Source organism: Microcebus murinus, chromosome 1 (genome assembly GCF_040939455.1).
Source record: "Microcebus murinus isolate Inina chromosome 1, M.murinus_Inina_mat1.0, whole genome shotgun sequence".
In the NCBI taxonomy this organism is placed as follows: domain Eukaryota; kingdom Metazoa; phylum Chordata; class Mammalia; order Primates; family Cheirogaleidae; genus Microcebus; species Microcebus murinus.
Window position 1 is genome coordinate 2,928,580 of NC_134104.1, and position 25,815 is coordinate 2,954,394.

The 25,815-nt window shown below is 63.2% G+C and overlaps 1 protein-coding gene across 1 annotated transcript; it reads right to left on the minus strand.

The window, feature by feature from the left end:
- Positions 1–3,105: 3,105 nt before the first annotated feature.
- LOC105879083 (integrin beta-2-like) lies at positions 3,106–25,299 on the minus strand. Its single transcript, XM_075999930.1, is given in 17 exon segments — positions 3,106–3,453; positions 3,738–3,800; positions 3,802–3,899; positions 5,825–6,030; positions 6,385–6,604; positions 7,059–7,303; positions 9,025–9,212; positions 11,057–11,197; positions 13,248–13,337; positions 15,582–15,677; positions 16,880–17,035; positions 18,028–18,185; positions 19,036–19,206; positions 20,703–20,883; positions 23,158–23,246; positions 23,504–23,564; positions 25,137–25,299. Coding segments are annotated over 16 exon segments (2,223 nt in total). The 5' UTR covers positions 23,562–23,564; positions 25,137–25,299; the 3' UTR covers positions 3,106–3,390.
- Between the last annotated feature and the right edge of the window lie 516 nt (positions 25,300–25,815).

Here is a 25,815-nt window from a genome sequence, read left to right on the forward strand (position 1 = left end):
AACAAGTAAGAAGTGCGACGTTTGGGGGATGGACATGCTTGAAGCTCTTACTAGAGGGGGGAGGGGGTATGGGCAATATAAGTAACCTTAAGACTTGTACCCCCATAATACGCTAAAATAAAATAAACTATATTTAAAAAAAAAAGCTTGGGTCAGCTGGGCACAGTGGCTCATGCCTATAATCCCAGTACTCTGGGAGGCCAAGGCGGGAAGATCACTTGAGCTCAGTTCAAGACTAGCCTGAGCAAGAGCGAGACCCCGTCTCTGCTAGAAATAGAAAATGTAGCCAGGTGTGGTGTCATGTGTCTTTAGTCTCAGCTACTCAGGAGGCTGAGGCAGGAAGATTGCTTGAGCCCAGGAGTTTGAGGTTGCTGTGAGCTAGGCTGACGCCACGGCACTCACTCTAGCCTGGGCAACAGAGTTAGACTGTCTCAAAATGAACAAACAAGAAAATCCAACACACAAAAAACCCCACAAAACTCTGTGTTTTTGCTGTGTCCTGTGTCCATTAATGCTGTATTTTCTTCCCCACTTCCTTTGTGATTTCTTTGATCCATGGGTGATAAGTGTTCAATTTCCAAACGTTTGCTGTTTTCCCCCAGATTTTGTTGTTGGTACTGATTTCTGGTGTTAATTCCATTGTGGTCCCAGGATATACTTTGCTGATATCACTCCTTTTAGGTTTATTGCGCCCTGTTTTGTATTTCACGTGGCTTGAACGTGTAGCTGTGTGGGACCGCCGCCATGGCCCAGGTACGGAACAGCTCCGCCCCAGGGGTTCCTCCAGCCACCTTGCCATGGCCAAGCCCTCCCCCCATCCCCTGCCCTAACTCCTGGCAATCAGTTCTCCTCTTCTGTGATTTTGTCATTTCCAGAATGCCATATAAGTGGAATCATACGGTGTGTAACCTTGGAGACTGACTTTTTCCCCTCTGCGTGGTTCTCTGGAGATCTGTCCAGATTGTTGGTTTGTGTCAATGTGTCATCGCTCTTCACGGCAGAAGAGTGTCCCACCGTGTGGATGGGCCTGGCGCAGTGTGGAGCCTGTCGCTAGAGGGCGCTGGAGGGCACCGCGGGAGGAAGGGGCCTGCTGCGCCTGGTTCCAGTGTGCTTGCTTCTCCCGCCTTCTGTGGCGTGTCCCTGCCAGGAGTTTAACAGCTCCCAGTTGGTGGCTTCCCAGTGAGTCTCCAGAGCACCCCGGTGAGGAGGATTCTGGCAAGTCCCCTGGCCCCTGTCCAGCCCCCGTGAGTGTGTCTCCCGTGCCTAGTGCTGGCTTCCCAGTGAGCCCCGCTGAGCCCCAGCGGGAGGTCTCCTGCGGCTTGGCCTGGCCTGCTGCGCCTTGGCGGACTCCACACGGGCCACGTCTGAATCTCGGCCATGGCGGGTTCTGAGAGTCGGTGCTGTCTAGGTTTGTCGCCTGGTCCTGGTGGTCGTGCTGCTCCCTGGACCTCACGAGCTTCTGTCTCCGAGTGTCTTTGCACTTCGTGGAAACCCTCTGTTACTGTTTAACCATTCTATGTTATATATTTCCTCTTCAAGTTATTCGTGTGACGATGCACACAGTGTTTTTTCTGCTGTACATAATGTGTCTGTTTTCTCTGGCTGCTTTTAAGATTTTTCTCCCCATCTGATTAATGTGCTTTGTGGGGTGTGTTTGTCCTGCTTGGGTCTGTGGGGATCTGTTGGATTTATCATTTTTATGAAGTGTGGAAGCATTCCAGCTGTCCATGCGCTCAGCCCTTCCCCGCCGAGTGCGGTTCCGTTACTCGCAGAGCCCGTTCTGCGCGACTCCAAGCCCGTGGGTCTGTGGGTGTCTTCTCTAGGCGTTTTCTCTTTGTTTCATTTTGGGAGGTCGTGTTTCTGCATCTTCAAGTTCACATCTTTCTTCTGAGCTGCTAATTCCAGTCTGAGTATTTTCCACTTGGGCCATTGTATTTTTCATTTCTACAAGCTTCATTTTGGTCTTTAAACAATGTTTTCCATTTCTCTTCTAGTCATGATCATCCTTTTGAAAAAACCCTCGAGCATATCTAGTACATTTGAAATAGCTGTTTCCTTTTCTGCTGGTTCCCTCATCTCTGTCCTTTCCAGGTCTGTTCTGTCCACCACAGATGGCCCCAGCTTACGATGGCTCACTTACCACTTTTTGACTCACAGTGGGTTTTTTGGGACTCAACCTCGTCATAAGTTGAGGAGTATCTGTGATTTCTCCTCTGCTTATGGGACATGTTTTTCTGCCACTGAATATGCCTGGTAATTATTATTATTATTTTTTGAGACAGAGTCTCATTCTCTCACCCAGGCTGGGGTGCAGTGGCACAATCATAGCTCACTGTAGCCTCGAATTCCTGGGCTCAAGTGACCCTCCTGCCTAAGCCTCCTGAGTAGCTGGGACTACAGGCATGTGCTACCATGCCCGGCTGATTTTTTTGTTTGTTTTGGTATGGATGGGGTCTCATTATGTTGCCCAGGCTGGTCTCTCTGGGCTCAAGTGATCCTCCTGCCTCGGCCTCCCAAAGTGCTAGAATTACAGGTGTGAGCCACTGCGCCTGGCCTGTCTAGTAAATTGTTGAACGAGTGCCTGTCATTGTGAAGTTTTCATTTTAGAGTGCTGGGTTTAATTATATTCCTGTAAAGAAAATTACCCTCTTTTTGGTAGGCAGTTAAGCCACTTGTAGACTAATTTGAGCTTTCTCAGGTTCGTTTTTCATCGTGTTGGGGCAAGTCTGCAGCAGCCTTTTCCTGGGGGTGGGTTCGTTTCGTGTCTAAGGTGTGGCCCTCCCAGGGTCCTGTGGGGTGCCACGTGTGTTCAGTGCGGTCACTTCCTTGCTGGCTGGAGAGAACGAGAGCGATTCCTGGACCTGTTTAAGGTCTGGGCGTGGTCTGTCTTAACCTCCTGGGGATCGTCATTGCCTCACAAGTTAGTCTTTGTGGCATCATGTGTGTAGGCTGGTATCCAGAGGTGTCCCCAGGGCACCCCATGACTACTTCCCTGCACCGGGGGCCCTCTGCAGGTGCTCTGTCCCACACCCTGGCTGCCTTGGCCTCCAGACCTGAAACATATTTAAATGTAAATACATTTATAGAATAATAAATAAACATAAATAAACTTGTGCCACCTTTAATCAGACTGCTCTCCTAACTCAACGCGGGCCCCACGGATCCAGCCCCACAGGACTCGCGCGGTCCTTCCTCATGTGTCTGAGGAGACCATGCCGTGGTTGGGGGTGCTGTCCCTTCTGGGGAGTCTGTGTAAACATCCGTCATGCCGGGGGCAGGAACGACAGTGGATGTGTGGGTAACTGGTGCTGCCATGTCACAGTCGCAGGATGGGGAGCGCGGCTGGGGGAGGGTGTCCCGTCTGGCCGGCCTTCTCTTCTCCAAGGGCTCCTAACTCTCAGCAAACTTGGGGTTCATGATCGTCATGGTGGTGCTCTTGAAAAGGGGGTTATCCTGGTAAGAGATGCAGACATGGACTTGTGGGTGTGTGTGGGGGGGGTGTTTCGGGGCAGGATCTCCCCCCCTGAGGCCACTAGGTTCACGTGGCAGTCGTGGCCCCGAGGAGGAGCCACAAGGGGCATAGCTGTACCACTTCCAGCCTCAGTGGCCAAGCTCACCCACAGCAGTGTCACCCAGGAGGGCTGCTGGGGAGTGCCGTGTGCGGCCACGTGAGGGTGACCATGGTCAGAGTGTGGAGGTGCCTCCTCCACGTGGGACCCCCGAGGACGGCCACTTACGTTGTTCCCTGGGGACTTCAGCTTCTCCTTCTCGAAGTGCTTGTACTCCCGGAGGTCGCTTAGCGTGGGTCACGGCCTTCCAGATGACCAGCAGGAGGATACCGAAGAACACAATGCCCGCCACGATGCCCCCTACGATGGCGGCAGCACTGGCCTCACACTCTACGGAGGAAGCATACACCAGAGCGTCAGTCCCTCCCTCTCTGACCCGGCCCGTGTGTGCCCTCGGTCCACGGTCACCACACAGCACTTGGTTGGACGGAGGGTCCCTCTGCCCGGCTCACCGTGACCACCGTGGCTGTGCATCCACGAGAACCTGGCCCTGGTCCCCACTGGAAGCAAGGCCAGGCCCTGTGGTTCCATCTGACACAGAGGAAGGTGGGGCCCAGGTCACCAGCCAAGCAGGGCAGAGGATCGACACCCAGGAGGAATTGGTGCCTGAGGGACCCCTGCCCTCAGCGGGAGCCAGAGCCCGGCCCTCGGGCAGGGGAGGCTATTGCAGGGCTGAGCAGGGAAGGGTCCTGGCACCATGGCGGCTTGCCCGACCTTGCCGCAGCCCCCTCCCACACGGCGCAGCACCTGCACTCAGCGCCATCCCGGCCCCCAGCACCGAGGTTTCCATGTGCTCCCTCCTGTCACCTTGGCCAAGGTTGCACAAACGGACGTGAACCTGAACCCGTCCACAGAAGCAAGCTGGAGGGGTTGTCACCCTGGCAGGCGGAGTCTGCAGTCCCCAGACCCGTATGTGGGTCATGAGGTCCAGCTGTGTCACACAGGGGCCCTAAGCCCCCCCTTAGAGTCCATCCTGCGGAGGGAGTTTGGGGGAGCGTGCTCTCAGGTCTCAGTCCTGCGAGAGACCTATGGTCCCAGCTACTTGTGAGGCTGAGGCAGGAGGATCACTTAAGGCTGGGAGGTCGAGGCTGCAGTGAGCTATGACCACACCTGTGAATAGCCCCTGCCCTCCAGCCTGGGCAACACAGCAAGACCCCCTCTCAAAAAATAAAAATCGTCCTGGTGGGCTGTTGGCCTGCACCTGTTGGGGTCCACTAGTGGCCTCCCCAGTCCCAGCCTCTGAATGGGAATTGGCGGGGTGTTCGACATTCGGGTACTACGAGTCTGAGACCCTCGAAGCCCATCCCAGTGTCCCTGACCTTTTGTCATTGTCACCCAGTAGACCTCTCGACTGACCTCCCCCACCTCTTGTTGCCTATTGGCCCCAGACCCAGGACTGTCACCTCTGCCCCCAATCCTCCCCCATGCGCCACCCAAGAGCAGGCTCTGTCCTTGCCCCCCACCCCTGCCCCGCCTACCGAGCAGCCCCCAACAGGGCTGCGTCCATCTGGCTGCCAGGTGGCTTTTAAAGACACTACTGGATACATCATTCTTCTGAAAACCCACAGTGGCTTCCTGGCATGCTCAGGAACAGACTTGAACCTGCTGGGACTCACAGGGGCCCCCTAGTGACCTTGGGCACTGGTCTTCCACCCATACACCCTCCTGGTCCTCTCTGGGCGCTCTCCCCTCCCCTCCCCAAGACCTGACCTCGGGGACTGTGCCCCACTGTCATCTGCACAGTGTGTGGCCTTGGCCTCTTTGCATGTTGCAGAGTGCCTGGCGTGGCTGGGCCTGATTCAGATCAGAGCCACATGCCTGGCGGCAAACGGCGTTTGGGAGATGCGTGCCCAGCTCCCTCAGCCTCTCCAGGACTGAGACTGAGCACTGGGGTGTTCAGATCCCCACCAGGGGTCCTCCCACAGCCGACCATGGGCCAGCCCTGAGACCTGCCTCGCTCCAGCCTCCTGCGTGGCACTCTGGCAGGCCTGGCCCCTGTGTGGAGTGGTGCTGTCCCCAGGGGATGGGCGTCTGTTACCCCAGCCTGACTTGGGGTCGGGCGAGGAAAGGAGAGGTGGTGGGGCGGCGGCCAGAGGGCCAGCCTGCCGTCTCCCCGTGTGTCCCGAGGGTGTCCTGGACAGCTCCCAGCCCACTGGGCCTGCTTGGCCTGTGGGAGAGAGACCCTCCCTCTGTAGCACCCTGGAGTCTCCCTCTGCGGAGACCCCTGCCCTGGACCCACGCCCCACTGGCCTCACCTCGGCTCTCCTCCACATAGAAGCCATAGCGGCCCCGCCCCTCCTGCTTCCGCAGGGTGTAGGTCATCCAACAGCCCTCTGAGTCCCGCTCCTTGCACGTCCTGCCTCTCCAGGCAAGGACTTCCAGCAGCCACATGGTACTGCACGACGTGCTACAGTTATTCCCGAAGGGGTCCTTGTAGAACCGCAGGCACTCAGCACAGGACCTGCAAGGAGCCCGCATGAGCGAGGTGTGGGGATGGTGGGGCGAGGGTGTGGGAGGATGTGGGGGGTTAGAGGTTGCTCAGGTGGGGAGCTTGGGCGTGTGCCCACCATGAGGGTGATCGGGGTACCCGCATGGCTGAGGGCAGGGTATGGGTCAGGTGGGGACGGGGAGGAGGAGCCTGGACACCTGATCCTGGCAACAGATGTGCACCTGCAGGAGGAGAGGCCTGGGAGAGCTCCAGCCCAGGGGCATTTGGAGGGACCCTGCCCTGCAGCAGGCTCAGGGGTGCTCCCAGGGGAGCCCTGCAGGGGGTGGCCCTGGACAGTAGGGAGCTGCCCGCCCCTGCTGCACTCACCTGTATGTGCTGCAGGGCGAGAAGGAGGTTGGGTACTCTAGGCACAGGGGCGGCTGGTAGCCACCCTCACACACACACTGGTTGCAGCGGCACCGGCCGCGGCCACTGCATTCCACTTTCTGCTGGTTCAGGCAGCCCTCGGTGGTGCGCAGGCACTGGCACGCAGAGCCGTCGTAGCCCTCCAGGCAGCGGCACTTGCCACAGACGCAGAGGCCCCTCTCTGGAAGATAGCAGGGAGGGAGGCTCAGCTCCTGCCAGGCACAGGGACGAGGCCTGCCCGCTGCCCGCCCGAGCCTCCTGCAGCCCTGCACAGCGACCGGCCGCGCCTCTCTGTGGTGGGCAGAAGTGCTGAGACACGGCAACCGACCACCGGCCAGGCCTTCCAGACCCCAGCCCTGAGGCGGCCTCCTGGCCTGTCCAGCCTCCACGTGCCCCCCCTCCCCGCCCCCCCGTGACTAGGACCCCCAGTGGGCTGGGACCATTGCCCCCCTTAGGACCCTCCCCATGGGGATGAGGAAACTGAGGCAGTGTCCCCCACATCCCCTCTCTGTGCTCCCACGCGTGGTCTCCAGTGCCGTGGAGAAGAAAGCCCCCCGGCCACGCCTGCGCCTGCAGAGGAAGCGGCTGCCCCTCCCCGCCAGGCCCCGCAGGGCAGGGGGGACCCGCAGGCTCACTGGGGCCGCCGCAGGGTCGGTTGTCGTAGCGCTCGCAGTTGACGTTGTCACACTGGCAGTAGCGCCCATAGATCTGCTTGTTGGGGACGTCGCTGGTGTGGCACACGCACTGCCCGCAGACGCAGTCCCCCAGCCCCGAGCACACGAGGGAGCTGTTGTCCTTCCGGCAGCTTCCCTCCAGCTCCTGGCTGCTCCGGCCCTGCGTCTGGCACTCACAGTTTTTCCCGATGTAGCCAGCGTCGCACCTGGGGGAGACGTCAGAGGTCGTCCCCGGCCCCATCTGGGACAGCCACCCGTCCCCGTCCCTCAGGGCCTGCCTGGCCTCGGCTGAGGACACTCGCTGTGCACGCCGTGCTCCTGCCCAAGGCCTCCTGAGCACGCGCCACGCGCTGAGCACGTGGCCGGCCCTGGGCACCCAGCAGAGACAGCCAGGCTCGCTCTGAGGACGTCCGAAAGGGCAGCAGACACGTGACCTTGGCCATGAGGTGGTGGCTCGGCCGGCTCACTGCGCACTGTGGCCCAGGCTGTGCACACAGTACATGCGGGGTCCTGGCGCTCCACGACGGCCAGTGCCTGCTTCCGCGTGCCCCAGGCTCCCACCTGGCTGGTGGGGACTCAGCACTGCTGTCTGCCGTGGCTTCATCTTCACACCTGCCGCCACCAGCTGCGTTTGTGTGCTGCTGGGGCAGGTTGCCGGAGGATTCTGGACAAGGGTCTATCCGGCAAGGACAGCAGTCCCAGGCCACTGGCGCACAGGTGCTGAGAGCATCCCGGCAGCCACAGAGACGACCCCCGGCGGGCTGTCCTGCCTCCCGGAGGAGGAAGCCTCGGGACAGAGTGTCTCGCTGAGCCGCGGTGGCACCGCTGCCACCGGCCAACTTCCAACTGAGTCGGCCTCGCCATCCCTCCGGGAGGCCACCCGAGAGCAGCACACCGGGACGGCAGGCGGAGTGGCTGCTAAGGTAGGCACAGGGACAGCCGCAGAAACCACCACTGTGCTGGGCCTCGGGGCCTGGGGATCGGCGGCACCTCCACGGAGGTGTGGCCGGGCAGAGCAGGCCGGAGGGGAAGGTGGCCGGGCACAGGGTGGCACCTGCGGGTCGCCCAGCAGCTCTGGCCAGGCAGGCTGTGGCTTGGGGCCCCTGAGCAGGTGGGGGCAGGGAAAGGGGGCACAGCCATCCAGTCCCAGGGCAGGCAGGACCTTATAGGGGACAGCAGGCATGGACTGGAGTGACAGTGGTGAGAAGAGGACATCCTGGGGGGGGTCAGTCTGTGGGTGGCTGCTGGATTGGCCCCTGGCCTGTGTCATGTAAAGCTCCCCACTGGGCATACCTGTGCCCTCCTTTCGCCCTGAGGTGGGGCCCCCACTCCTGACCGTGCACCCCAGACCTTGGTGTGTGTACACCCAGGGGTGGCCTGCAGGGCTCGGGCTACCAGAGCGGTCACCTGTCCTGGGAGGCCTTCTGGCTGCAGGGGGCCCCAGGGCTGCCGGCCTGATGGCCCTGGGTCCCCAAGGTCGCAGAGAAGTGGGCCCCCAGGGGACAAGCGAGGCTGGGCAGAGAAAGTCACCTGCCCCAGGCACATCCAGCAGGGCTCCTTGCGCCCCTGAGATGGGTCTCCCTGCTCTGGTGAGAGGCCCTGCCCACCAGTCCCCCTGCCGTGGACCCTCCGTGGCCGAGCGTGGGGAGTGCAGGTGGCATTGTGGATGCCCACACAAGGGCAAGGGCTTGCGGAGGGCTCTGGTGCAAACCCCAGTTCTCCTCCACCTGCCATTGCAGCACGGGGTCCTTGGGGTACCTGCCCCGAGAGGTGGGGTGGAGTGGAGCACCATGGGCCGCCTGCACCTGCCTCACCTGCAGACACCTGCCCTGTGGGGAGGGGCACTGTGGGCCACTTGCACCTGACTCACACACATCTGCCCTGTGGGGTGGGGGAGGGGCGCTTTGGGCACCTGCACCTGGCTCACCTGCAGACGCCGCACTCCAAGGAGCCCTTGCCCTGGCAGAGGCTGCGTTCCTGGCTCTGGTCCCGGCACTGGCACTCACACTGGGGAAGGACACGCACGGTCACCGTGTCCGGGAAGCCCAGCGACTGGATGACAAACGACTGCTCCTGGACGCACTCTGTGGCCGTGACCTTCACCTGGAAGGTGATCTGTTGGGGAGCAGCAGGGCTCAGGCGAGGCCCTCGGACAGCCAGGTCAAAGCCCTGCTCCTGTCCCCTCGCCCACTGGCCTCTGCAGGGCCCCGGGAGGGAGCAGTCAACGTGGGGACTTCCAACGTCATGTTAGAAATGCGACAGAAGCAAGTATTTCACTGAATATTAGTTCAGCCAGTGAAAGCAAAGGTTGAATGATGAGATTATAAATTTAAACCTAAAACATTAGGGAAATAATGCCTATTTCCAGCCATCTGTGTGGCCTATGCCTTAATATGTTTGTCAAAAAAGCAAAACAAACCAAAATCCAGAAAACGCGCTGGTCCAGATTCCTGGTTTGCACCTGCTCTGCGCGTGCAGTGCCCACCCCCCCGAGCGCTGTCCTCGCTCATTCTCTCAGTCTACACTGGCTCAGTCTACACTGGCAGGACCCAGGGATTCGGGTATGACGTTGGGGGCCATGGAGTGTGCTCAGCCCTTCCTGTGTCCTCCTCTTTTCTTTTTTTTTGAGACAGAGTCTCGCTTTATTGCCCAGGCTAGAGTGAGTGCTGTGGCGTCAGCCTAGCTCACAGCAACCTCAATCTCCTGGGCTCAAGGGATCCTCCTGCCTCAGCCTCCCGAGTAGCTGGGATTACAGGCATGTGCCACCATGCCCGGCTGATGTTTTCTATATATGTTTAGTTGGCCAATTAATTTCTTTCTATTTATAGTAGAGACGGGGTCTCGCTCTTGCTCAGGCTGGTTTCTAACTCCTGACCTCAAGCAATCTGCCCGCCTCGGCCTCCCAGAGTGCTAGGATTACAGGCGTGAGCCACCGCGCCCGGCCCTACGTCCTCCTCTGACATTGGTGACACAGACTCCAGGAGGAGGCGTCTGCCAGGGCAGAGTGGACGTCTGAAGGTAAGAAAACTGGACCAGCCAGTGCACACTGCCTGCGTCCCTCCTGCTCATCCCCAGGGGGCCTCAGCTGTGCGCCCTCCTAGGACTGGGGTGCTTCCAGCTGTCCTGGGACCCTGCCACCATACTGGGAAAGGGACCCTCTATCCTTCCAGCTGTCCCTGGGACCCTGCCACCATACTGGGAAAGGGACCCTCTATCCTTCCAGCTGTCCCTGGGACCCTGCCACCATACTGGGAAAGGGACCTTCCCTCCTTCCAGCTGTCCTGGGACCTTGCCACCATACTGGGAAAGGGACCTTCCCTCCTTCCAGCTGTCCTGGGACCTTGCCACCATACTGGGAAAGGGACCTTCCCTCCTTCCAGCTGTCCTGGGACCCTGCCACCATACTGGGAAAGGGACCTTCCCTCCTTCCAGCTGTCCTGGGACCCTGCCACCATACTGGGAAAGGGACCTTCCCTCCTTCCAGCTGTCCTGGGACCTTGCCACCATACTGGGAAAGGGACCTTCCCTCCTTCCAGCTGTCCTGGGACCCTGCCACCATACTGGGAAAGGGACCTTCCCTCCTTCCAGCTGTCCTGGGACCCTGCCACCATACTGGGAAAGGGACCTTCCCTCCTTCCAGCTGTCCTGGGACCCTGCCACCATACTGGGAAAGGGACCTTCCCTCCTTCCAGCTGTCCTGGGACCCTGCCACCATACTGGGAAAGGGACCTTCCCTCCTTCCAGCTGTCCTGGGACCTTGCCACCATACTGGGAAAGGGACCTTCCCTCCTTCCAGCTGTCCTGGGACCCTGCCACCATACTGGGAAAGGGACCTTCCCTCCTTCCAGCTGTCCTGGGACCCTGCCACCATACTGGGAAAGGGACCCTCCATCCTTCCAGCTGTCCTGGGACCCTGCCAGCATGTCAGGACAGGACCTTGGTGGCACGGCCATGCTCACCGGGACGTTGATCTGCACGCCGTCGCAGTCCCCTCGGGGTTGGCCCGTGATTGTCACTCCATTGCTGCAGAAGGAGTCGTAGGTGACTCTCAGGGTGTCGGGGAGGGCGCCGTGCTCCAGGAAGACCCTGGAGGAGAGTTTCTGTGGGCAGAGAGTGGCGCGCTGAGGGCTGAGCCGTCTGCCGGCCTGGCTCCCTCTCCGGTCTGGACCGGCTGCTTCCCACGTCCCTCGGGGGCCCGGCGTGGACTGATGACACACACGCCAGGGCGAGTGCCACGGGAGGTGCTGTGGATGGCGGGGCTGCCAACGCCCAGTTCCTGCCCCAAGACAGGCCAAGTGCAGGGACCACTGTGGACACGTGTGGAGCCCGTGAGGGCGGGGCTGGAGGGCAGGGCCCGGCACAGGGAGGAGCTGGAGAGGTTGCTTAGGTGATGGGACAGCCAGAGTCACAGAGACAGAGATGGGGACAGTCACAGAGACAGAGATGGGGAGAGACAGAGACACAGAGACGAGATGGGGATAGACAGAGACTGAGAGCCAGAGTCACAGGGACAGAGATGGGGAGAGATAGGGACTCAGAGCCAGAGTCACAGAGACAGAGATGGGGAGAGATAGGGACTCAGAGCCAGAGTCACAGAGACAGAGATGGGGAGAAATAGGGACTCAGAGCCAGAGTCACAGAGACAGAGATGGGGACAGACACTCAGAGCCAGAGATGAGGCGAGACAGAGACACAGAGACGAGATGGGGATAGACAGAGACTGAGAGCCAGAGTCACAGGGACAGAGATGGGGAGAGACAGGGACTCAGAGCCAGAGTCACAGAGACAGATGGGGGCAGAGACAGAGATGGGGACAGACAGAGACTGAGAGCCAGAGTCACAGGGACAGAGATGGGGAGAGACAAGGACTCAGAGCCAGAGTCACAGGGACAGAGATGGGGAGAGACAAGGACTCAGAGCCAGAGTCACAGAGACAGAGATGGGGAGAGAGACTCAGAGCCAGAGTCACAGAGACAGAGATGGGGAGAGAGACTCAGAGCCAGAGTCACAGAGACAGAGATGGGGAGAGAGACTCAGAGCCAGAGTCACAGAGACAGAGATGGGGACAAACAGAGATTCAGAGCCAGAGATGGGGAGAGACAGGGATTCAGAGACAGAGACACAGAGACAGAGATGGGGAGAGAGACTCAGAGCCAGAATCACAGAGACAGAGATGGGGACAGACAGAGACTCAGAGCCAGAGATGGGGAGAGACAGGGGCTCAGAGACAGAGACACAGCGACAGAGATGGAGAGAGACAGAGACTCAAAGGCAGAGACAGACATGGGGAGAGACACACAGAGACAGTGGGGCAGAGAGACAGAGAGTGACAGAAGGAGAGACCAGAGACGGGAGAGAGGCGAAGGAGCCGTTGCAGGCGGTGCCACCGCTTGTCTGTGTGAGCACGGGGCGGCAGTGGCTGGGCGCTGGGAGCGGCTCTGGGGTCTGGGGTGGCAGGAGGCTGGGAGCAGCGAGGGGCACCCCGTCTTGGGCTCTGGGCTAACTCAGTGACCAGAGCGACTGTCTGGGCTCCCGCGTGCCGGGCCCTGTCAAGCCACAGGACGCTGGGCCTCGAAGGGTCGCAGCCGGACTCCCAGGACGTCTCTCCCGGGGGCTGGATTTCCAGAGCGGCAGGGGACCTCTGGGGCCGGGGCCCTGAGCGGTGCCTGGTGCCCGCCCGTGCCCACCGGGACAGTGGGCCCCACAGGGAGCAGCCCTGGTGCAGCTGGACGGGCCACACGCCAGGCAGGAGTGTGACGGACGAGGGTGTCCTCGGCCTGCCCAGGTGGGTGGGGGAGCCGACACCCAGAGACGCCTCGACCCGAGGCTGCCGTCGTGGGGCCCGAGACCACCCCGGCGATTTCTGGGGCCCCTCCCCCGTGGGGCATTACCCAGCCCCCAGCCGTCCACCCCCCACTTCTCCATAGAATCCAGCAGGGGAGAGCCGGAACGGGAAGTCTGGAGCCCGTGTGTCGGAGCACAGGCGGGCCCGGGCGGCGCACGCCACGCCAGCAGCGGGAGAGGACGCGGGGCTCCCTGGGGGAGCGGCCGGGCCAGCGTCCAGGAGGCCTGAGGGCTGGGCCGGGGCTGCAGGAGCTGCATCCGCCCTGGAAGGCAGGGCTGCCCCCCACCCTCCCGCTGCGGACTCACGTTGTAGGCGTTCTTGATGAGCTGGACCACGTTGCTGGAGTCGTCGGACAGCTCCCCCACGGCCGACTTGGGGATGATCTCCGTGAGTTTCTGTCGGGCAAGACCAGGCGGGCACGGCTAGAACCCGGTGCCTCGGAACTCGCCCCAGGCTCCCGCCAGTGTGAAATGGCTCCGACAGCCCTCAACTGGGGTTCTCGTGTCACGTGGCGAGAAGAGCCACCCGCAGAGACACCCTGGTAAGTGACAACCGGCTCTTGGAGAGCAAAAGCCCTGCGTTGTGGCGTCTGCTCACTGCTGCCGTGTAGACACTGCTGGCCTGGTGCATTCCAGACTCGTGGTCTCACCGGGGTGGGACAGGATACGTGGCTGCCACCGTTCAGTAGCGTTTCCACCAGGAACGACAGTGGGTGGAAGCAGCCCAAGTGCACGGATCACAGTAAGACGTGGTGAAATTTTCAGGGAGCGGTAAGTTTCGAGTGTTTTGATGAGTTTATGGGAGTTGATGTTAACCCTGTGTCCCCGTGGCAGCGGCCGTGGCAGGCCAGTTCCAGCTGCGCGTCACCCTGGAGTGGGCGCAGCTCCCTGCGACCCAGGTGGCCCCAGCCGGCCCCTCCCCACCCCCCAGCTCAGCTCAGGGGCCCGAGCCGTCTCCCCAACCCGGGATTTGTCCACTCGTCCTGAGCAGCGGGTGGCGGGGTGGGCGCAGCTCCCTGAGACCCAGGTGGCCCCAGCCGGCCCCTCCCCACCCCCCAGCTCAGCTCGGGCCGCGCTGTCTCCCCAACCCGGGATTCATCCTCTCGCCCTGAGCAGCGGGGGCGGGGAGGGCGAGGGCTGCGCAGAGCCTCGGCAGGAGGGGGTGGTCAGCCAGGTCTGTGTCCAAGTGGACGAAGGCAGTGACGTGCCCCGAGGGCGAGGACTGGCTGTCACTGCGGCCACTGACCGGATGAGGGTAATCTGGCCCTTTGGGGCAGCTGCTCTCTGAGTCACCGGGTGGGCATCACTGCCCCACCCCGTCATGAGGAGGAAATGGCTTTCATCGTGTCCTCCGCTGTGATCAGCCACCGCCTGAGTTCAGCGGCTGCTCTGAGCTCTGCAGGTCTTTCCAGCAAGTCGTGGAGCCTGAGCGAGGTCCGGGGAACCCAGCAACCGCTGAGCATCCTGAACGCACCCCGGAGGCCTCACCCAGCACCCTGCAGTCTTCTCGGGCCAGGCCACACACGTGTCATTGTCAGCAGACATGCAGGACACGCACTGGCCAGTGCGCTGGAAACAGCCTGTGCCTGCCCGGCCACTGCTGACAGGGGGGGCCACGCCCCGGCAGAGGGAGCAAGGGCTGCAGGTGCCACCCCACCACGGGAACGCCGTCCTTTTCAGTCCTGCCGCCGCTCGCTCCACACTCTGACGCCAGTGGCCGCCGTCTTCAGAGAGAGGTGGACGAGGGAGGCCCTCTGCTCTGGGGGCTGCGGGGGCCGAGGGCACCCCGACAACATGAGTCGGGCTCTGGCTTCCTCCCAGGGGCCTCGGTTTCCACATGGGAGCGTGGAGTGAGCTCCCTGGCCGTGGGGTTTGGGGACGTCAGGCCTGATGCCACTTGCGCTTTCCAAACCCAGGCACAGGGCGCAGACGGCGCGTCCTCCCCCAGGCGGGCGACGGCCGTTCCACGCCAGCGCCAAGGCCCGGGTCGAGTCTGCTTTGGTGTTTGCTCCTGCTGGTTAGCGACGGCTTGTCCCAGGCTGGGTGCGCTGCCCCAGAGCCACCGGCTAGCGGTCGCCTCTCCCCTCAGTTCTGCCGCCCTGTCTTCCTGGACGGGGCGAGTAGATGCTCAGAGCGCCCCACTGAGGGGAGGCCCCAGACTGGTGCCGGAACGTTCCGTGCCTGGTGGGAGCTGGCCGACCGGGGCCGGCCTGCGTCCTGTGCAGAGGCCGCGTGGGGACGTTGCTGGTGCTGTGGGCTCGGCAGCCTGGCTCACGTCCTGACCCTGCCGTTCTCCGGGACGCGTGCTTGGGCTGGTGCCACCCTGCCCTGCCCCGGCCTCCTTGTCCGCAGCGGCCGCCCCGACGCCCGTCCCTGTTGTGTCCCAGCAAGCTTGGGGACACCACCCCTAACACCAAGGTGCTGCTAACAGCACTGAATTCCTTCTCGTGTTCACGTGCAGGTGTCCTGCCGCTGCAAAGAGGCCTCAGGCTTCTCAACCAGGGAAACCGAGGCTGGGCCAGGCTGGCACCCACGCCCAGCACGTGGCAGTGGCGCTCGGGCCTGTGTGTGTGTCGCTGGGCCTCATCCTCCTGCTGCAGCGGCCGCCCTGCGCGACGCCAGAACCCCGACTCCACTCACCTTGTAGGTTTTCACCATCCTCTTGGTCACGGCAAAGATGGGCTGGATGTTGCTTTCGGCCAGTTTGTGCGCCAGCTGGCCCACCGACGGGTAGTCCTGGGAGAGGAGACGCCCGGTCAGCTGGCCCTGCAGCCACCCACCGTCCCCTCCTGCCCGCGGAAGCCACTTCCCTGGGCCCAGAGGGCGCAGCCCGGCCCAGCCTTGGCCCTTCCTTGTGCTGCTGGTGGTGCGTCCTCTGAGGAGGGTGCACGGATGCACGGCTGGCGGGACGATGGGGGACCAGTCAGACTGAGACGCAGCTGAGAAGGTGTGGACACTGTGAGCTCCTCGACCAACACAGTGACAAGGAAACCTAGTGGCACAGCTGCGCCCGGACTGTCGCGGCCAACAGCAGTGCGGGGGCGTTTGGAGGGGTCTGTGCGGGGCGCTGGGGGATGGGCAGATGCCCCCCCCCCAGGCGGCACTTGCGCTCCTCACTGAAGGGCCCTCGTTCTGGCAAAGGCCCCTGCACGGAGGCGGTGTTCGCTCCCGCCCAAGGTCACGGCCTGGAGAGCTCCCGCCCCCCTGCCCTGCAGGTGGAGGACCCGGGCTGTCATCTCTGAAGTCCTCTGTGGCCCCAGAGTCTGCGATTTCAGGACGTGTCGGCACAGAGTCACAGCCGGCAGGGACACCCTGGGCAGGACGGTGGCCTGGAGGCCAAGCCAGAGAGCTCCCACCTCTCCAGCCGCATTTCCTCAGCGCCCTGCGGCCGCCCAGCCGGGCACTGCGGGTGTGGGGCCACGTGGGGGGTCGGCCCTGGGCGGTCGCTGCCCCTGACCCCACGGGCCAGAGCAGACGCACCTGCCACCCGCCAGGCCATAGCAGGCGGGCGACCGCAGGGCCTGTTGCACGAGGGTGAGGCCGGGGCTCGGCCGGGACCACCCAGCGCCTCCCCGGCCTGAGGCTGGTGCCCAGGGACCCAACATTGCCTCTAGGGGCTTCCGGAAATTTCCCCAAGGACGTGCTATTTAGGTTGGAAGGAGGCCCTGGCTCTGGCGAGGTGCTGCCCCTGCGCTCGTCACCACGTAAATGGCCAGTGGCCACAGGGCCTCCCACCCTGAGGGTCTCGGCCTCTGTCCCGCCCCTGCGCTCGCCACCCCGTAAATGGCCAGTGGCCACAGGGCCTCCCACCCTGAGGGTCTCGGCCTCTGTCCCGCCCCTGCGCTCGTCACCCCGTAAATGGCCAGTGGTCACAGGGCCTCCCACCCTGAGGGTCTGGGGAGGCAGCGGCCTGGAGGACGCGGGGGAGGGGCGCTCACAAATGCGTTGCTGCTCTTGTACATGTTGTCCTCCAGGTGGCAGCGGCCGTCGTTGGGGGTCAGGATGGCACCCAGCTTCCCATCGCCCGCAAAGTGGAAGCCGTTGTCCGTGGTGAACACCAGCAGCCGGGTGACATTGCGCCAGCCAATTTCTTCCTGGGGAGAAAATGTGAGGAGGGGGAGGGGGTCACCTGCCTCGGTTTCCCCCCTGTGCCCCCTCACAGCCGGAAGGAGATGAGGCAGAGGCAGCGGTGGCCCGAGGCTGTTGGGCCCGGCCCAGGTCTGCACGGCCGCGGAGACGGCGGGAGAGCGGACCCCGCCCTGCCGGCTCACGCCCGGGGTCCCCGTGTCTGGCCAGACACTGGCGCCCAGTGGGAGCCTGGGAACGTCTGCTGAGACGGCCAGTCCCAGGCTCCCGTCAGCACGCTCGTGCGGCGAGGAGAGTGGACATGCGTGTTCACGGCTGAGAAGGGCTGGGTCCCCTGCAGCACCGGCATCCAGTCCTGCACACGAATCCTGGGAGGTCGCCCCAGGAAGAAACCGAGTCGGTGCAGAGTGCCGGGCCGGTGGCATGGGCTGCGAGAAGCAAGAACCTGGGGACCGCGGCTGGGAGCTGAGGTTGCCACGGACACCACTCGAAGGCGTGTTTGGGGGAACTCGTGTCTTAGACTGTGACCTCACAGGCGTGAGCACAGTGTGGATCTGCGCCATGACCCAGCACGCCCAGGGCCCACAGGGGAAGGCAAGGACGGTGCGTGACCTGCATCACGGGCCCACGTGATTGTGGCCGTTCTGTCATGAGCACCGTCCACGGACAGAGTGGGCGAGGATGTGGGTGAGGGGCACGTGCCCGGGACCAGCGCTGCCACACGTGTAATGTTCAGGCTTCAGAAGATGCGTCTGGGCCACACACGTGATCCACAGCTCACAGTGACAGTGCGGGCGGTGTCCAGGCCCTGCTGCCACTGGCCCCCCTCGCTGTCCGCCTGGGGGGCTGGGAGTTGACTTGAGGGGGCGGCTCTCCCCAGGCCCAGGCTGGGGTGTGGTGGGCGGGGCACAGGCCTGGGCTTCAGTCCCTAAGGTGATCCCCACTTGACCAAGGCTCCAGGTCAGGGAAATCGGAGTCCTGCGCGGGGGCGTGGCCTTACCGGGCAGGTGGCAACCTGCATCATGGCGTCCAGCCCTCCCCCAGGGGCGTCCTGGTTTCCGGAGATCAGCTGCTTCCCGACCTCGGTCTGGAACTGGTCGGCGTTGCTGGTCAGCTTCAGCACGTGCCTGAAGGTCTTGTTTGCCAAGGACCCGAAGCCTGAGGGGTGCACAGGTGAGGCTGGGGAGGTGGCAGGCTGGCCCCGGACAGGGAGGCCAGCAGGTGGCATGGGGACAGAGCCTGTTTCCCTGTCTCATAGCAGGGAGAAAGCAGGATGGCCCATGAGTGTGTGTGTGTTCTGCAGGCATGCATGTGTACGTGTGTGTGTTTTATGTGCATGTGAGCCTGTGAGTGTGTGATCATGCACAGTGTGAGCAAAAATGTGTGTTCGCGCATGCATGGTAGTTTGCGCATGCACACGCATGGTCTCATACATGGGGCATGACTGTGTGAACATGTGCATGCACACATGTGGGTATGTATGTGGCATGTAAATGTGTGAGCACAAGCATGTGTGCATGTGAGCGTGTGCATGAGCAGCTGTGTGAGCGAGCATCCACGTGTCTGAGTGTGCATTGTGCATCCTGCACACGGAGAAGGCAGCGCAGTGCTGTTCTGGGAGCGGCACTGGTGGGTGAGAGGGTCCCTCGTCCCCGACGCATGTGCGCCGAGACCTGCACTTTGCACACGAGTCAGAGCGCGCTTCTGGGGCCTTTAATGCTCAGTAATTAGCATTACTCAAACGTGAGACGTTTGCATTTTAAACACAGCGAACAGCAACACAAGCAGGGGAAGAGGAGGGGGGCCGGGTGAAGTCTGCGGTCTCGGGGGCCAGTGGCTGGTCGTGTCCCTGGCAGGGACGCAGGCCCCACCGCAGCCCCACGGGCACCCTGGGGGAGGGCCGTGTCGGAGCCCCCAGCCCTGGCCCCGGGCACCTGCCCGAGGCGTGTGGGCGGCAGGGCGGCCGGGGACGGGGAGGACGAGCCGGGCCGGAGGGCCGTGGCCTCACCGATCTGGCCGGACTCCGTGATCTCGTTGAGGGCGCGGAGCAGGTCGCCGCCCAGCTTCTTGACGTTGATGAGGTCGTCCAGCATGGAGTAGGAGAGGTCCATCAGGTAGTACAGGTCCACGGGGTAGCCCTTGGCACGCCGGAAGGTCACGTTGAACGCGGCCGCCTGACCTGCCGGCGGGGACGCCAGAGTGGGGCCCAGGCCCGCGCCCACGCGCTCTCCGCAGCCCAAACCCCGCAGACGCCCTCCCGCGCCAGGCAGGGGGTGAGGGTCAGACACAGGACGCCCGGGGGGATGTGAGTTCAGAGAAAGGACACACGCTCCCCACACGGTCATGTGCCGCGTGACGACGCTCGTGGAAGGACCATGTGCACCACGGTGGTCCCACAGACTCTAATTGCATGTCCCCTGCACCTTCCCGTGTCTGGACGTGGCTGATGCACGGGGCCCGCCCCGTGTCGCAGTGGCCCGCAGCGACCAGCGCCGTCACCTGCCTCACAGGCGCGTGGCCCGGGAGCGACAGCCACCACACAGCCAGGCGTGCGGCGGCCACGCCATCTAGGCTCGCGTGGGTGCCCCCGTGAGGTTGCGTTGGGAGACACCCCGCATCCCCGTCCCCCAGTGGCAGACTGCACAAGAACGTCCGTGTGTCCTGGCCCGAGTGCTCGCGTCCCCAGAGTTCACGCGCTGAGATCCTCACGCCCGAGGAGACACCCCGCATCCCCGTCCCCCAGTGGCAGACTGCACAAGAACGTCCGTGTGTCCTGGCCCGAGTGCTCGTGTCCCCAGAGTTCACGCGCTGAGATCCTCACGCCCGAGGAGATGGTGTTAGGAGGTGGGGACACCAGGGCAGGGGTCGGTCCCTGCTGCCCCCGGGCACCCGCCCGCACACAGCCGGCCCAGGACCTCCTCCCTGCTGCCGGCCCTCGCCCGGCTGTCCCGCCCACTGTGCCCCGGGGCCAGCTCGGCCGGCCCCGCCCTGGCTGTCCCGCCCACTGTGCCCCGGGGCCAGCTCGGCCGGCCCCGCCCCGGCTGCTCCTGCGGGAGGGACTGCTCGGCCCAACACCACCGGCCTCCACGCCGCCCTCCCTGGGGTGCGGCCTTCTCCCACGCGCCGCGCTCAGGGACGGCTGCCTGTTCCCTCACAGGCCTTGCGTGGCCTGGGCACCGCCAGCAGGGAGGGGCCGCCCACCCCAGGCCTCTGCTCCGTCCACTGCTGCGCCGCAGCCCTGTCCCGGGAGGGCGTGTCTCGGAGCATGGACAGGGCTGCGTTCTGCAATAGGGCTCTCCGGTCAGGTCAGTTTGGGTGGCGCAGGTTTAAACAGTCACCCAGGTCTCCCAGCTGCAGGACTTAGCAGAGCCTTTACTCTGCTAAGAGGACCACGGCCTTCTGACAGGGGCTAGAATAGTGTTGGCCCGTTCTCCCTTTTAGGGCGCAGGACACAGGGCAAAGGGAGCCAGACACCCAGCTGCAGACAGTGGGGCTGGGGCAATCGCCCGGGCACGGAAAGGAAGGCCGTGGGGGCTCAGACTCATGCCCTGAGTGCTTGGCAGTGCTTGGGCCTCCCCGGGCACCCTGCCGTCCGGCCTGGACACTCGCCCAGAGCAGGGCCCCGGAACAGCCCCACACGGTGTGCCCGGCTCACCCCGCCAAGGCCCGGCCTACCTGGCCGCAGGTAGAGCGTCACTTGCTGCGGGGACAGCTGCTTCTGGCCCCCCTCGCGGTCCTCTGGGGCCTCGGCCAGGCTCCTGGGGTCCACGATGTCATTGGCCGGGCAGCCCCGCATGAGCAGCTGCTCCCGGGTGTCGCAGCGGATGGAGTCGGGGTCCCCTGGCCCCGTGAAGTTCTGTGGGAGGCGTGTTGGGGGTCAGGACGAGGGCAGAGAAATGTGGGGGCCACGCTGTGGGTGCTGCGGGAGGCTGGCTGACCCTTGGGGTCCCCGTCTTTCTCTGCACCCGGAACTGGGGACAGAGTCCCTGTAGGGCTGGGGGAGTCAGAAGCTGCCAGCTGTGAAGACCCCCAGCCTCCTGCAGCCCCTCCCTGCGGGCTCCCCGGCGGCACCCAGCCCACTGCCCCCAGCAGCAGTGAGGACTTAGGGTGTCCACGTCATCTGGCAGCTGGCCGGGGCTTCGAGCCCCCCATCAGCAGAAGCTTTGTCCCCAGGGACCAGGTGTCCCCTCTCAGCCAGTGTGGTCTTCCCAAGGCACCGGTACCCTGGCCAGGCTCTGGCCAAGCCCTCCCGGTTCACAGGGGAACGGAAGCAGCAGGGGAAGGGTCCTGGGTCCAGGGCACTTTGCTCTTGACACTTTGTCCCCCAAAGATCCCTGGGTTCAGAAAGTGTGAAGAGGTGCCTGGGTGTCCCTGCTGCCTGCACAAAGGGACACAGATTGGTGGCCCCAGCGGTTTCCCCCGTTGCGTTGGCCTTTGGAGCCGTGTCGACGTTTCGGGTATTCAAGAAATAAAAGCGTGGGAGCAGGAACGTGGAGAGAAGCCTACAATGCAGCCCGCAGCCACAGAGGAGCGTGACTGTGGGGATTGCAGACGACGGACGTCAGCTGTGGCAGGGCGGGAGGAACCAGCCTACCGAGCGCTTGAACCCAGGGCTGGGCCCGGAGAAAATAGAGGGGACGGGGCTCTGGACTCCTCCCGAGGTCGTTGGGCGCGGGCTCTGCGTGCAGGATTGAGGAAAGGAGGAAACGTGGGGTGTCGGGAGCACCCCGAGAAGAGAGTGGGGACCTCCAAAATGTCTGATGCTGGGGCCGGGCAGCGAGGGCCTGCAGCACCTTGTGATTCCGGGCGTAGGAAAGGTCTCAAAGAGGGAAAGATAGGGACGCATGGGCAGGACTCGGAGCCAGCTCAGCTCTGCCAAGAGGATGGGGCCTTCCATGAGGGACAGAGCGTGTTCCCAACGCTGTGTTCCCCCTTTTAACTAAAGACGCAGCCCAGGGCGGAAGCAGCCCAGACACCCGACCTCACCCGTGGCCAGGCCTGGGGCAATTCGAGGGGCACAACGAAAAAGTGACAGTCACAGACCAAACGCTGCGGAACAAATAGAAACCTCAGGTCCCCACTGGTGAGCGGGAGGCGGTGGTGGTGGTGGTGGTGGTGGTGGTGGTGGTGGAGATCCTTCCTCACGAGGGGAGCCCAGGGAAGGAGCTAAGGGACGAGGATGTCACCATCCTGCCACCACCGTGGCGTGGCCGACTCAGGCAGGCATCCTGCGCGGACGTTTCGCCGGCGCCGTTCCTTCATGGGTAGCAGTGTGTACGCCAGCGCAGAGCGACCGGAGGGACGGTGGCTTCGGAGGCTGGCAGGGGGTCTCAGCGAGGGGCCAGGCCCAGGTCAGATGTTATTGGAACAACCAGCAAATTTGCATAAAGTGTGCAGATTTGATCATGAGAGACCAATGTGAAATTTCCTGGTTTTGATAAATGTGTTTATCACAGTACATTTCTGTGGTTTTGTCAGGGAATACCTTGCTCGTAAGGAAGACCCCGGAAGTACTGAGGGATGGAGGGGCTGTGTGTCTACAACCTACTCTCAGATGGTCGAGAAAAAATAATGTGTGTGACCCAAGTCTGCCTGGGGTCCTTGCGGGAGGTGTGGTCGAGGCCTGGGGACCGCCCTGCAGGGGGGGGGGCTGCCTCAGGACACTGTGGGCTTAGGGCCCAGGAAGTTACCCTGAGCCCCTGTCTGAGGCTGTGGCCTTTCTGTCTGGGTGGCGTCGACCAGAACACGAACCGTAACTGAGGACAAGAGGAGCTGGAGCCCCAGAGGGGAAACCTCTCTGCGTTTTCTCCACACCCTGAAGCTGGACTGTCCCCTCCCTGGGCACTGGGTGCTGCTCAGAGCACAGCTGGGCCAGCCGCTGCCCCCTTCGGGAAGCCCCTCTCGAGGGGTGTCTGGCCTGGGCCCCTGCACACCCTCCTGCCTGGACCGCTGCCTCGGGGCACAGGCGGCCCCTGGGCCGGGGCTGGCCTGGGCGGCCGGGTCCATCTCTGCTGGTCTCAGACCAGCCTGGCAGCGTCTGGGCCACTGCCACCCCCAGGAGAAAAGGGGGCTGGGGGCCTCAGGGTGCCCCGGAGAGGGGAGGCAAGAAGGGCCCTGCCCCGGTGCTCACCGGCTTCTGGCACCAGGCGCAGCCGGGCCCCGACTCCACGCAGTCCCGGCAGGTGCTGACCTTGTACTTGGTGCACTCCTCGGCAAGGGCTGCGGACGAGTGGGTGAGGCGGGGGTGAGTGGGCACCGCCGCCCCGGGCCGCCCCTCGGGGTGGGCGGGGAGGAGGGTCTGGGAGGCCCAGGAAGGGGAAGGCGGCCTCCACAGGCTCCTGCGTCAGCCCCCAGGGCAGAGCCACAGCCCCAATGCCTGGGCCCTCTCCCAGCCACCTGGGAACTCCCGTCCAGGGGACACGAGGGTGGCCATGTTCTCCCCACAGGACGGCACGTGGAGTCGCCCGCAGACTCACCGGGCCCGAGGCAGAGCAGCCCCGCCAGGGCGAGCAGCGGGTGGCACCGGCCCGGCATGTCCTGTGGAGGGAGGGAGGGGTCTCAGGGACAGGCCTCGGGCCCGGCGTCTGGGCCGACCGCCCCGGAGCCCCTCCCAGCTGGCCTGGGACTCGGAGCCGGTCCAGTCCCTGTGCCTCAGGGCCCAAGGCTCCATCGGGGCCAACACCTCGCCCACTGGGAGTCCCTGCCCTGGGCCCAGCCGCCAGCAGGGGGGGAGGCCCAGCTGCGTGGAGTGGGCGGCACATGCATGTACAGACGTGCATGCACATAAATGTATGTACACACCACAACACCACACACATGTGTATACATACCACACATACCACATGCACATAACACACGCACATACAGCACACATGTACACATACCACACACGTGCTACACATATGCACTCACCACACACTACACACCACATGCACACACAATACATAATACACACCACACACATGCACACACCACATCACACACATGCACACACACCACACCACACACATACACACCACACTGCACACATGTATACACATCACACATACACACCACATGCACACCCCACACAACACATACATATAGCACATACACAACATACCACATAGGCACACCACACACATATCACACACACCACATGCACACACACGGCACACACCACACACACACACCACACCACACACACCACACACATACACCACCTACAGGCACCACCAACACACACCACACACACATACCACACATACACATAGACACACTACATGCACATCGTACACACACCGTACACATCGACAAACACCGTACACACACATACCACATAGACACACTACATGCACATCACACACCACATACACACACATCACATACACACAAATTACACATGCACACACACCACACACATAACACACCACTTACATGCACCACTCACACACCATATAGACACGTAACACATACACACAGACCACATACCACACCCCATCATGCCACACAGCATACCGTGCACGCACACACTATATACCACATGCGCATGTGCACATGTACACATACCGCACACCCCTCCCACATACACACCACACTCTGCACACCACACGCACACGCACACACAGTGTGGTCTGGACACGCACTCACTGGGCTGACAGGACACGTGGGCGGACGGGGACCAGCCTAGGCAGGACAAGGCAGGTCCGTGGAGAGGCCCTGGGACCCTCCCTCACGCACAGCTGTGCCAGGACCCCACCCGCCAGCCTGGGCAGCCCCGTGAGCCCCCAGCCTCCTCCTGGCCTTGCCCCGCCCCCAGCCCCACGTCCCCAGGCCCAGCCAGCGTCCCCTCCCGTGCGGGCCACACCCTGCGGCAGGTGCCCCAGTGCCCGTGGAGCTCTGCCCGCCAGTGCAGGCTCCTCCCTCGCTGGGCCTCGGTTCCTCGGGACCCTGGCGTGGACAGTCCCAGACCCCTTCCTGCCGGACTCCCCTGGGTGGGGACGTGGACGGGCCCAGGGCCGGAGTCACAGGAGCCGCTTCCCGTGGGCAGGGCAGCAGCTGCTGCTGGGGAAGAGCCGAGGACAGAGTGCTCCGCCTGCAGGGCTGGGGACGCGGACCCTGTGCACTCACCCAGCGCCTGGGGCTCAGCAGGGGTCCTGGAGGGCTGGGGCTCCGCCGCTCCCCACGGGGCTCTGGGCCACGGCTGGGAGACACGGGCGGAGACGTGGGCCTGAGGCTGGGCTTCCTGTTGTCACCAGCTCCTCCTCGGAGGAAGTGGGGTGGCAGGTGGCGGGTTGCGCCACTTGGGGCCCTTCGCCCCAGCCCCTCTCCGCGCCCACTCGCTCCCCACGTGGCGGGGCGTCAGAGAACGGCCACCGGAGACGGGGGACCTGCCAGTCGTTACTCGCGTGCATGGCCAGAAGCACAGCAGCATGGGCCGGGGCACCTCTTGGGGACATGAGCCAGTGGCGGCACCGAGGGACCCCTACACTGGGGAGGGGTGGGTGCCCCCGGGAGGGCCCAGCTGCAGGGGAGGGGCGCCCACTGAAGGGAGGGGGTGCAGAGGCGTCCCGGCGAGGCCGACGCGGGAGGAAACAGTCCCACGCCTGCTGAGGGCAGAGCGGAAACTGCAGAGCGAATCCCTGGGCAGGAGGACGGAGCCGAGGACTCGGCTCGGAGAGAGACACGGACTCGGCAGGAAACCCGGTGCGACAGTGGCACCTGCACGCGGGAGTGCCAGGGAGCGCACATGGCGGACAGGGAGGGCCACACGCTCCGACACGGGAGAAACGGCCCAGGTCTGAGGGGA